Here is a 13,281-nt window from a genome sequence, read left to right as displayed (position 1 = left end):
AGTTTAGCTATCTGCTTACAAAGCAGAGATTGTAAAAAACAAAGTGAATAGCCTAAAGCTCTGCCACTCCCACAAACAGTGTAGTGTAGTTTCTTCACAACTGTTTAGCTATGGAGTGATTGCCTAGGAACCTGGCATGGGCTCATGCTCTTCAGCAGCCACTTTTTGTTAAATCTGAACAAATGAGAGTTTATCTGCTTGCAGAAGTAGAGATTGACAATTTTCTCAAAATTCTATGGATCTGTATAGTATCCCCTAAGACATGTTTTTGTTTATTAGTGCTTTATTTGCCTTTTAGTCTCATTTTTTTTTATTACAATCGCTGCTGCTTCTGTAAGCAGGTAAATAGCTACTTTTTTTCATTGTTTTCCATGATTCAGTAAATATTTGATTAATGTATGTACTAATCTTAACTTTACGTAATGCAGTGAATTTGGACCCCTAAACTGTAGGATTACCCCATAGTTGGTAGGTTATGTCTTTTGCTAAGGATTAGTTTACATTTAACTGTGAGTGCTAGTTCTCAGGGGCATATGCTGCTTCATTTTTTGATGTGCTAATTGTGATACCCCTAACCTAACCTAATCTCACATGGGTGATACATTCTGCCAGATCAGGAGAGGATACTTGGTTTTGCCCATATTTTTATTCTATACTCCCATAGCTTAGACCTGCTGTCTTAACCTTTATTAGGCTATACTATTACTTACCTTTGAGCCCCATAGGGGTTAGTGCCATCAGTGCGCCACATGCAGTGCACTGTATGCTCTACTTAGAGTACTTTGCAGCGTCCCTTTGGCCCCTACTTACAACCCCTTTCATTTCATTTACTGTATGTCTCTTTCTTCTATCTTACTTTCCATGTTCTCCAAACAATTGATTCATAGTGCAGCTGTGAGTTTTCCCTCCTGTTACACCTTGAAACCCTTTTTATTGTAAATTTCCATTTCAGTGCTGAGTGACCTCACAGGTCCTAGTGCTTGGCCTTTGACCTAAATTCTATATTTATTCTATTTAATTCTATTCTTACCTCAGAGCTTTTGAGCTTTAGAGGGGAATCTTATGGCTTTGGAATAATTCAACAAGGCTGTGGCAAGCATCTGCGGGAGGCAGTCATCACTTTTCTGCCAACATTTGTAAATTGTAGTCGCTGACCATTGCAGAAAATAAACTTGGACAGGAGAATGTTGCCAGATGCTGGTATAAGTACTACCAAGAAAGAACAAAATAACTGAAAAGGTTGAAAGGGTCTTTAAAAGATGAAACCTGGTAAAACTCCAGGAAAGCAGCAGGAGAGCCAATCATTCAAGAGCTTACTAGATAAGGAAGAAACTAGACCAGGAATGTGAGAAAACACCTTACAGTAATGGTATGTAAAGCATAGGCAAGGCAATAAAATATGGAATTTATGAAGGACTAAAGCTACTTTAACATGTTATAAGAATATTGAAAAAAGGTTTGGGTTCATTCTTTTTGATGAGGCAAGTATATGAAAAGTACCATGTAACAAGTAACCTTGTAAATTATCAAATGGGCATTATAATTACAAGTTTTACCAGAAGACTCATTAAACTGTTAATGTTATACTCTACCATAATACTAAATGCAGATTAAAGACAATGTTTGAGAAACATTTGAGATAAATGTTGTTTTATCATTGATCAGTGCTGAGTCCTTTGCTGTTTATTTCAGTTGGTTAATAGAAGAGGCTTCAAAGAAGTACATAAAATGGGTCCCTGTAAGCTTCTTTATGTAAATGACTCAGTGCTAACAGCAAAATCTGTGGAGGAGGCAGTGGAAAAATGGAATGGATAGGAGAGGATGAAAATCGTTGCAAGTAAAACAAAGCTTATAGTACCTGGAAAGGAAGCAAAAGTGAAACAAGGGACATGGCCTTATGGTGGTTTTAGGAAAGGTGTGGGTGTGAACTCCATAATCTGTGGTGAAAATAATAAAGATGATGTCAGGATAGGTCCTCAGGATTACAAAATATTTATGGAAGAAGACATTACAAGAGGAAGTGGGACAGGGGAATTGTAGAACCCATTAAGATAGATGAACAGGTCTCAGATTTGGCAGAGAATTTCTTTACCTAGGTAATATACAGGATTGTGAAGCAAGAATTAAGGGCAGTAAGAAATAGAGTAGCTGCAGTATAGATGAAATGAGATAACTAGTATACATAACACAGGTGGTCCCCAGTTATCGGCTGCTTTGCTCCATGGCGCTTCGGTTTTATGGTGGTTTTTGAAAATATTCATTAAAAAATAAGGTTTGTTCATGAAACTTACCTGTCAGATATATATATAGCTGTATTCTCCGACGTCCGACAGAATTTCCAAACTCCCGGCACACGCAGTGGGCGGCCAGGTGGTTAGTACCCATTCCCGCCGCTGGGAGGCGGATATCAGGAATCATTCCCATTTTCTATTCAGATTTTTCTCTGTCGCCGGTCGGTAAACAACTGTTTACAGACCTCCGCCTAGGATTTTGAAACTTCTTGTGCTAACTTGAGTATTCTGATTGACTTTTGGTTTTGATTTGGCTTGTTGGCTTGGCATACGTGATAGTGGATTTGATTTGGATTTGGCTTTGACTTTTCTTTGATTACGATGTCTGGATCTAGCTCTGCTAGCTTCAGGGTGTGTAAGGTGCATGAATGTAAGGTGAGGTTGCCGAAAGCTTCGGTAGACCCTCATTCAGTGTGCTCGAAATGTCGTAGTCATGTATGTATGTTGAATGATAGATGCATCGAGTGTGAGCAATTGACTGAAATTGAATGGAAGGCATATGATTCTTACGTGAGAAAGCTTGAGCGTGATAGAATCAGGAGGTCTTCCTCTAGGAGTGCTTCTGTGAGTAGAAGTCAAGGTAGAATTGTATCTCCATTAAATCCTCCTGTAGATGTAATTCAACCTGATCCTGTTGTATTGCCTCCGAACAATCAGGAAGTGTCTGCAGAAGGAAGCGTATTATTTACGATCATGGAGTCGATTCGCGCCTTGGAATCTAAAGTGATTGCTCTACAGTCAAATGTGAATTGTGATAAAAGTGTTAGTGCATCTAGTGTTGTGGAAGGGGGTCAGATCGGTCCCATAATGCCTCTAGGCCTAGGCCCTGCCGGACTCCCAGGCCTTAGGGAGAGGGCAAGCCGAAAGCCGAAGGAGGGTTACGGGATCTAATGACGGTCTGACGTCCCTTCGGCAGAAACTGAGGACGAATCTCAGGCTGCCGGTGTTCGTGCACGGGCACGAATACTTAAAGAGTGCTTCTCTTCTTCCGAGACTTCCTCTCCTCGCCGAGGTTGGGACGCTCGGAAGACCTCTCAGGGGAGAGCGGCAGGGGCGCAAGGTGTCGCACAAGCGGCCGTCGCCCTTGTCGCCCTCTTAAGAGAGGTTTCAGAGAAGAGGACGCTTCACGTCCTTCTGATCATTACATAGATTCGTCACCTGAAGATTTTGAAGCATTTCCGCCACAGAAAAGGAACAAGACTTCATCAGGGGAGGACTCTTTCGAGCGTCACAGTCGCTCTAAGCATGTTCCTGAGTTGAAGGAAAGGGCATCCCCTCGCCCATCTTCCTCACAGGATGAGTCCTTTTCTCCTGATCGAGAACTTTCCCCTTCAAGGAAAATGCTTTGGGAAATGCAGAGACAGTTAGCCTCCTTTTTTGAGAGAAAGGAGGTAGAAACTAGTCATCGAAGGAAGGATAGGTGGCTGCCTGTTAAGAGGACTAGGCAGTCCCCGGCTCCTACTCCGCGTTTTTCGGCCTTTGAGTCTCCTCCTAGTAGCCGACGCATTAGAGAACGTGATTATGTTCCTCATGAAAGGGCGTCTAGGAGAGACGAATTTGACAGAGACGTGAGTTGTCGCACAGGCGGCCGGCGTCTTTGTCAAAAGGCCGAGAACGCTCAAGGATCAATATCGGAAGTTCAAGCTTTGCATGTTGATGATCACGCTCGGCATCTTAAGCAACGAAGCGCTTACCAGGACGCTCGAGAAGATGCTTTTCAAGACGCGCGGAACGCTCGCCAAGACGCTCCAACTGACGCTGTTCAGGACGCACGGCGTCCTACACATCATGACGCTCAGCAAGACGCTCGAGCTGACGCTGTTCAGGACGCACGGCGTCCTACACATCATGACGCTCAGCAAGACGCTCGAGCTGACGCTGTTCAGGACGCACGGCGTCCTACACATCAGGACGCTCTGCAGGACGCTTCTCAGAACGTGCGGCGCCTTGCATATCGGGACGCTTTCCAGGACGATCAACAGTTGAGTCCGAAACGTCAGGATGTTTCTCATGTTAAAGTGTCGAAGTCATCGCGATCTTTGAAGGGCGCTGATGACCGAGAGAAGGATTCGTCTAGTGATCGCTGCCCTACTGATGATGACGAACCAAATGCGTCAGCGTCGTCAGACTATAAGACGTTGACGGATTTACTTAAGAAATTGTTCCCAGATAATTTTCAAGCGCCCGTTCCTTGCTCTCCACCTTCACAATTTGCCTCATCGAAGGCTAGGAAGGCCCCTGGCTTCGTTAAGATGGCCACTTCGCTCTCTGCGAAGAGAGCGTTTAAGAGAGTCCAGGATTGGATGGATTCAAGGAAGGTTAAAGGGAAGACTTCGTTTGCACTTCCTCCATCTAGACTGAAAGGGAGAGCTGGGATCTGGTACGAAACAGGAGAAGAAGCAGGATTGAAAGTACCGTCTTCTCAAGGAGATTTCGCCAATTTGGTGGACGCTCCAAGGAGGTCTTATTTGTCATCGGCTAAGGTTTCTTGGACAATGACGGAGACTGATCATCACCTCAAGGGGTTATTTAAGACGCTAGAGGTGTTTAACTTTTTAGATTGGTGCCTCGGGGCTTTGGATGTACAATCGAGGAGTCAAGACTCGATTTCGCTGGAAGAGCTTTCGAGTGTATTAGCTTGTATGGATAGAGCAGTAAGGGATGGCTCTGATGAGTTAGCATCTCATTTTGCTACAGGTCTGCTAAAGAAGAGAGCTCTCTATTGTAGCTTTGCGGCGAAAGCAGTTTCTCCCGCTCAGAAAGCGGAGTTATTATTCGCCCCCTTCTCTACGCACCTATTTCCGCAGTCCATGATTAAGGATCTGTCGGTAAACTTGCAAGAAAAAGCAACAAGGGACCTCTTGACTCAATCTTCCAGACGACCTACTCCTCAGGCTTCTACTTCAACAGCTCCAGCACCCAAGAAGAAATTTAAGCCCTTTCGTGGAGCACCTTCCTCTAGAGGTTCTTCGAGAGGAAGGGGGTCCTTCAGAGGTAAGATCTCTTCTATCAAGAAGGGAAAAAAAAATTTGACGTTTCTGCCCTTCAGGCACCTGTAGGTGCGAGACTCACCTTATTTGCTCAGGCATGGAGGACGATAGGGGCGGACACCTGGACCCTAGATGTGATCAAGAGAGGATACAAGATCCCTTTCCTCTCTGCGCCTCCTTTGAGCACGAAGCCGATAGACCTGTCGCCCGCATACCAGTCAGAGAAGCAACAGATCTTACTCGACCTTCTAGATCAAATGTTGGAAAAGAAGGCCGTAGAGGAAGTCCTGATGCTGGATTCCCCAGGCTTCTACAACAGGTTATTCCTCTGGTTCCGAAGCAGTCTGGGGGATGGAGACCTGTCCTAGACGTCAGCAGACTGAACATTTTTGTAAAGAAAGAAAAATTCAGGATGGAAACTTCTCAGTCTGTGCTAGGGGCCTTGAGACCAGGGGGGGATTGGATGGTGTCATTGGACCTTCAAGACGCTTATTTCCACGTCCCGATCCATCCCCAATCAAGGAAGTTCCTGAGGTTCGTCTTAAAAGGGCAGGTCTTCCAGTTCAGGGCTCTGTGCTTCGGTCTGAGTACGGCGCCGATGGTTTTTACTTTCCTCATGCGGAATGTGGCGAAATGGCTTCACCTATCGAAGATAAGAGTCTCGCTCTACCTGGACGACTGGCTAATCAAGTCGCCTTCGAAGTCAAGGTGCCTGGAGGACCTTCAGCCGACATTACAGCTGAACGAAGGCCCTGGGCCTTATAGTAAATTACGAGAAGTCCCATCTGATCCCCACGCAGTCCATCGTGTATCTGGGGATTCAGATGGATTCAGCGGCTTTTCAAGCTTTTCCATCAAAGGAACATCAGCAGAGATGCTTAGAGAAAGTGTTAGCCTTCTTAGGGAAAGAAACATGCTCGGCGAAGGAATGGATGAGTCTGCTGGGAACCATTTCTTCGCTGGAGAAGTTTGTTTCCCTGGGAGGTTGCACCTCAGGCCACTCCAGTTTTTTATGGCAGAAAACTGGAAAGACAAGAATCTAGACTCGACTTTGATTATCTCAAAAGCGGTCAAGGATCATCTGAAGTGGTGGCAAGATCCGACCAAACTCTCGGAAGGGATGTCCCTCAAGCTTTTGAGCCCCGACCAAGTGTTGTTCTCAGACGCCTCCATGGTGGGCTGGGGAGCAACACTAGGAAAGGAGGAAGTGTCAGGCCTCTGGAGAGGGGAACAGAGGTCCTGGCACATAAACTTAAAAGAATTGGAGGCTATTCGGTTGGCTCTTCAGTTCTTCGAAGAACGATTGGTGGGCCGAGTTGTCCAGATCAACTCGGACAACACTACGGCTCTCGCTTACATAAAGAAGCAGGGGGGGACACACTCTTGATCACTGTTCGTGATAGCGAGAGACATCCTTCTATGGGCGAAAGCTCGAAACATAGTGATCCTGACAAGGTTTATTTCAGGAATTCAAAATGTTCGAGCGGATCTCTTAAGCCGTCGACATCAGATGCTTCCCACAGAATGGACCCTACATCTAGAAGTTTGTCAAGAGCTATGGAAGTTGTGGGGACGGCCGCTAGTCGACCTCTTCGCAACCTCGAAAACGAAGAGGCTTCCGATTTATTGCTCTCCATTTCTCGACCCGGAAGCAATAGCGGTAGATGCCATCCTATGGGACTGGACGGGATGGGATGTGTACGCTTTCCCCCGTTCAAACTCTTAGGAGAGGTAACAAGGAAGTTTGCGGCGTCGCCAGGAGCGAGAATGACTCTGATCGCCCCCTTTTGGCCCTCAAGCGATTGGTTCACGGAGGTCATGTCTCTTCTGGTAGACTTCCCGAGAACCCTGCCAGAGAGAGTCGATCTTCTCAAACAGCCCCACTTCGAGAGGTACCGGAAACCTCTCCGCTCTGAGTCTGACTGCGTTCAGACTATCAAGAAGTTGGCCAGAGCGAGAGGTTTTTCAAGATCAGTGGCAGAGGCTATTGCCAATGCGAGAAGAGCTTCCTCTCGAGCAGTTTATCAGTCGAAGTGGGCTGTCTTCAGGAGATGGTGAAGGAAGAAAGGTATTTCCTCCTCCACGACCTCTGTGAACCAAATCGCTGAGTTTCTCCTGCATTTGAGAAATGTGGACAACTAGCAGTGCCCACAATAAAAGGATACAAGAGTATGCTGTCAGCTGTCTTCCGCCACAGAGGATTAGATCTGACAAATGATAAAGATCTTCACGATCTGTTGAGATCGTTTGAGACAACCAAAGTACTACAACCGAAGGTTCCATCATGGAATCTTGATGTAGTTCTAAGGTTCTTGATGTCGGCTCCCTTTGAACCTCTGCATGCTGCCTCATTGAGAGACACTACTAGAAAGGCGATTTTCTTAACTGCTCTTGCCACGGCAAAGAGGGTTAGTGAAATTCAGGCAATTAGTAAAGATGTGGGTTTCAGAGGACACAGTGCAGTGTGCTCCTTGGATCCTAATTTCTTAGCGAAGAATGAGAACCCATCTAACCCCTGGCCAAAAACCTTTGAAATCAAGGGGTTGACAGAGTTCATCGGACAAGAGCCAGAGAGAGTCCTGTGCCCTGTCAGGGCTCTCAAATTTTACATGCAAAAGACCAAAGATTGTCGGGGTCCTTCTGAGAACTTATGGTGTTCTGTTAAGAGACCCGACTTTCCTATGTCGAAGAATGCACTGGCATTCTTTTTACGAAGCACCATCAGGGAGGCCCATGCGTCCTGCTCGGATGGTGATATGAAGCTTTTGAAAATAAAAGCCCATGAAGTGAGAGCTGTTGCGACTTCAATGGCATTTCGAAAGAATATGGCACTTAATGATATCATTAGCCGATACTTTTTGGCGAAGCAACTCTGTGTTTGCTTCACATTACCTGCGGGATGTGAAGACGGCATATGAGAACTGCGAGTCGCTAGGACCATACATATCCGCAGAAATGTTGTTGGGGGCAGGGAGCAGCACAAATACTATCCTATAGAAAAGGGGTAGGTGTGCTTTTTAATTTTGGTGTTGGTTTATGGTTGAAGGGTTGGTTGCTTGAGGCGCTTTCCCTTTCTTTAGCCTAGAAGTTATGGGACTAACTTCGATAGGTTAGGTCAGGTGGTGGTTTTTAGCTTCGTTGCCCTCACAGTATGGTCAATATGGTCTAGTCACATTGTGGTCACGCCCCCGTTGACAGATCATCTAGAGCGCACCAACTACACAGGTTGGCAACTCTAGTAAAGCAAAAGCAGACTTCGGTGACAGTAATCAAGAAGTCAGCTATGCTAACAGGTAAGGAATCAAGATGTCAATCATCTGCACTTGAGGTGTTTCCTAAATCCTTCTATTCTGTCCCTTCCCACCTCCAATGGTGGGATTCAGCTATATATATATCTGACAGGTAAGTTTCATGAACAAAATGTTATTGTTATGATACAATAAAGTTTGTTCATACTTACCTGGCAGATATATATAATTAAAGTACCCACCCACCTCCCCTCAGGGGACAGTGGTATGAAAAATCTGAATAGAAAATGGGAATGATTCCTGATATCCGCCTCCCAGCGGCGGGAATGGGTACTAACCACCTGGCCGCCCACTGCGTGTGCCGGGAGTTTTGAAATTCTGTCGGACGTCGGAGAATACAGCTATATATATATCTGCCAGGTAAGTATGAACAAACTTTATTGTATCATAACAATAACATTTTCTTATGGTTATCAGCGCCATAAGCCACTTGTCCGCTATGGCACGCCATAAAGTGAAAATGGCCATTAAGCGAAGCATGAAAGTCTAAGGGAGTAAAACATACTTATGGTGCTCTTATGGCGCTGAGACTTATGGCGCTCTTATGGTGACAATAACCGCTTATCGGTGCCATAAGGTGCCATAAGTATGTTTTACTCCCTTAGACTTTCACACCTCACTTAATGGCAATTTTCGCTTTATGGCGCCCAGCCAGGAACGGAACCCATGCTGATAACCGAGGACTACCTGTACTCATAAATAAAATTTCTTATTAAGAGAGAGTGGAAAGATTTATGATGGTTATGTAAAGTATGCACTATACATAGGGTACTTTACTCTTTAGTAGTAATAATTTGATTTAATTTATGAATAAGTTAAGTATTTGTTTTTAAATTGGTTTTAGTACTGGAACTAAGTTGAAAATAGATACTAATTAATATTTTGTTCACAACATTAGCTACAGGATGGACTCGTTCATTTGTGGAACCTGTGGCAGGACATTTCATGCACTTGATGATTTTGCTGAGCACAAAGAAACCCACAGTAAGTAATGTTCACAAAATCATATCAGGTTGTCTAGTGCTCTCAATGTTTATGAATATTACGTATTCACTCTTTGTTAATATTTGAAATGTTTTGTAGAAGATTATACTAACAAAATTTTCGTTCCTGCACAAATACAAATTGTACATTATATAGGATATAGCTTGTGGACATGAGCTGGAATGGTCATTCAACTTTCAGACAAGGTTGTTAGCTATCTTAGGGTAGGGGGAAACCCCACCCACCCATCGTCCTGCACTCCACTTTGCTTACGGCCACCATTGTGTGAAGACTCTTCTTCTTCTTCTTCCCAGCTTGTTCCCATTTTTATATGGGGTCGCCGTTTCGGATGAGCCGTTTCCATCTATTTCTATCTTGTGCTTCTGCCTCATCAATTCCCTTCTCATGTAAGTCTCCTCTCACACAGTCCTTCCATCTCTTTCTTGGTCTCCCTCTTTTTCTTCTTCCTTGCACCTCCACCCCCATAGTATGTCTCCCAGCGTGGTCCTCATCTCTCCTCAACAGGTGTCCATACCATCTCAGCCTCCCCTCCTGCACTTTCTTTGATACTTCCACTACCTTAGTTGACCCCCTTATGTAGTCATTTCTGATCCTATCCACTCTTGTTACCCCAGACATCCACCTAAGCATTCTCATTTCTGCCACATCCATCTTCTTCTGCTCTGCTTTTCTCATGCTTGCTGTTTCCGTACCATACAGCATTGCTGTTCTTACCACCGTCTTGTGAAATTTTCCTTTTAACCTAAGCGGCACTCTTTTGTCACAAAGAACTCCCGAGGCCGCTCTCCAGTTGTTCCAGCCTGCCTGTACCCGATGTTTTACTTCTTCTTCCATACTTCCTCCAGCGTTAACAAAAGATCCCAAATACTTAAACTTATCAACTCTCCTTATTTGCTCTCCACCAAGCTGAATACTTTCTCTATCATCCCCCTCAGTGGCGGTACACATATATTCTGTCTTGGATCTACTTATTCTCATTCCTCTGTCCTCCAGTACTTGTCTCCATCTTTCCAATTTCACTTCCAGATCTTCCCTGCTCTCTGCACACAGAACAATATCATCCGCATACAATATGTTCCATGGTACTGTCTCCCTTACTTCCTCTATTATAACATCCATCACTAATCTGCCCAGTTGCTGCTGGCTTTCTGTTTATGCCTATTTTTATAGTGATATATTTTTGTGTGATTGTTGTTTAGATACCATGCAAATCCCTCTATCACATAAGCCATTTGTGGAGAGAAAACAGTAGGTTTTTGGGGGCTCTACAGGGAAGGACAGGCTGTGTAACCATTTCTTCACTTCTATCAAGGTTGATCATTCTCTGTGTATGTCATGCTGTAAGTAGGAGTGCAACTTAAACAGCCCATGTTCGTTCAGTGTGCCAGATTTGGCCTCCAGTGGAGAATAAAGGAGTTTTGGTCGCCAGCAAGGGATCATACTTTCTCTCTTAATCCTCTGTCGGAGGAAGTGAGGTTAGATGTCAAGAACCTCTTAATAGGGGTACTGTTGGGCATGCCCCTTCCCAAGAAGCTTCTGTTTTCAGATTCATTAATGAGGGATAGGATACTCACTTGGAGAAGTTGCTGGCTTCAGGTGTGTGGGACTAGAACAACAGACACCACATCAATGTCCTGGAACTCAAGGCAGGTTTTTTACCCCTACAAGAGTTACATGACTGAGTGTCGGATGATGGGGCACTCTGTGCTGTTGATGAGCGATAACGCTATGGTAATGGCATACACCAACAAGCAGGGGGGACTGGATCCTTCCAGCTGTACAGGTTGGCAGTGCAGGTGCACGAGTGGGCAGTAGCACACTTAGTTGAGCTGTCGGTCAGGTACATTCCAGGGTCATGGAACATGATGGCAGACAAGCCCAATTGTCAGAGTCAGGTGACAGGGACAGAGTGGTCCTTACACTTGGACATTGTGGAGTGGTTCTTCGAATTATGGGGAGTCACAAAAATAGACCTGTTTGCAACTGGGTATACAACAAGAATTACTGGTGTTCTGCTTGATTGTGCCGGACCTGTGGGCTGTGATAGAGGATGCTTTCCAGCACCCATGTGACAGGTTAGAGTCCTTCCCTCTGTTTTGTATAATTCATCAGCTGATAAACAGAGTTCTGATCACCCCCGAATCTTCGATTAACTCTAGTGGCTCCCAAGTGGCCAAACATCGAGTAGTTCCCGAATCTGCTGGCTCTGTTACCCAAAGTCATGAGAGAGGGAGATTCCCCTCATGGCATAACCTTCTGTGCTAACTGCTTGTCAAGAGATATCACCAGGCAGTGGAAATATCACCAGACAGTGGGACATGACTCTCATTTTGGGGAACCTAAGTCTTATGCTGTATGAGCTGTTGAGAGAGCCGTCAGACAGGGATCTAACTCGAAAGACTGTTTTCTTGCTTACCTTGTCTTCTTTGATTAAGAGAGTAAGTGAGCTTCATGGCCTGTTAAGCACTCGAAGGGGTGGAGATCAGTTACGTTCAAGTTTGTCTTTAAATTTTTAGTGATGACTCAGAATCTGTCAGTCCCTGATGCCAGATTCGAGTCCTTTTCGATCCCCTTCATAGAGGACTTTGTAGGTAATGATTGGGTCAAAATGCTGTGTTATAATGTCAGGAGAACTTAGCATCTCAGGCCTGAGTGTCAACGCCTCTTCATTAGTGCCGGCTCGCCCAAGAAAGAGGTTTTCAAGAACATGATCTCTTTCTGGCTTCATAAGACAATCAAGTGGGCGTACACTTTGTCTGACAAGGTAAACAGGAGTTCGGTCTGGGCGAGAGTTCACAAAGTTGGGGGTATCACTCTGCCCCTTGCATTCCGGAAGAACCTGTCAGTTCAACAGATACTATGAGCAGGCGTGTATAGCCATGCAAGATCAGATTTACCTTGTTCTACCTTCAGGACATTACCCAAAAGTTCTTTGACATTTATTTAGGGTTCTGTGGTGGCTCCCCAACAATTTGTGTAGCTCATCCAGCTCCTTGAAGGGGACAGGTACCATCTCGTCTAAGGTAGTGAGCTTCATCTAAGGTAGTGTCCTTCATCTTCTTCTAGGTTGATTGCACCCATGCCCACCCCCCACCCCCTCTATCTAGATAACGGGAGAGAGGAATGAACAGTGAAACAAACCTGTTGGTTTATTGCCTCCTATACTTTTGGGTTCCTCCAAGCCTTCACCAAAGGTAATGAAACAAACTCACCACTTGATGCCCAGAAGTCTAGCAGTTGTAACATCCCATATGTCCAACAAGCTAGAGGTGCTGGATTCCTTCCCCAGCTCTTCTAGACAATAGAGCTATTTCCAGGTGGATAGAGCCAGCCAGTCAATCAGAGATTTGCCGAGACCCCTTCTACCAATGGTTAATTCTCCTATGTATTTGTTTAGGAACAAATAGGAAATTTTTCAAGTCATTAATTTGTATTTTTCCAAAATACAAACCTGAAGTTCTTTGCATTCATATCCCACCTCAGCCACCCCTCGTTATGGTACCTGCGCCAAAAGGCAAATTAGAGTGCAGTGCAATGGGTGAGCAGGGCTTCCTCCACACCCATCGATAGTTTAATCCAGCTCACATCTGCAAGGTAAATCCCATGTAAGGAATTTTAGGTTTGTGTTAGGAAAAATACAAATTACGTACTTGAAAATTTGATGTTTCTTGATAGAGTGGCTTCATA

General features: G+C 44.9%; 1 protein-coding gene across 3 annotated transcripts in view; it reads left to right on the top strand.

Moving 5' to 3' along the window:
* LOC135200148 (uncharacterized) overlaps nt 1-13,281 on the top strand; it is a 41,274-nt gene that overhangs the window by 298 nt on the left and 27,695 nt on the right. For 2 of the 3 annotated variants that reach the window (XM_064228494.1, XM_064228493.1), the window contains exon 2: nt 9,488-9,573. In XM_064228494.1, the coding sequence (XP_064084564.1) occupies nt 9,495-9,573 (79 nt within the window). In that variant the 5' untranslated portion in view covers nt 9,488-9,494. Of the gene's footprint in view, nt 1-1,056; nt 1,370-9,487; nt 9,574-13,281 lie in introns of those variants that run through there. The other variant, XM_064228495.1, reaches the window with a different exon arrangement.

This window comes from Macrobrachium nipponense, chromosome 26 (assembly GCF_015104395.2).
Source record: "Macrobrachium nipponense isolate FS-2020 chromosome 26, ASM1510439v2, whole genome shotgun sequence".
In the NCBI taxonomy this organism is placed as follows: Eukaryota; Metazoa; Arthropoda; class Malacostraca; order Decapoda; family Palaemonidae; genus Macrobrachium; species Macrobrachium nipponense.
This window is presented reverse-complemented; position numbering and strand designations above follow the sequence as displayed.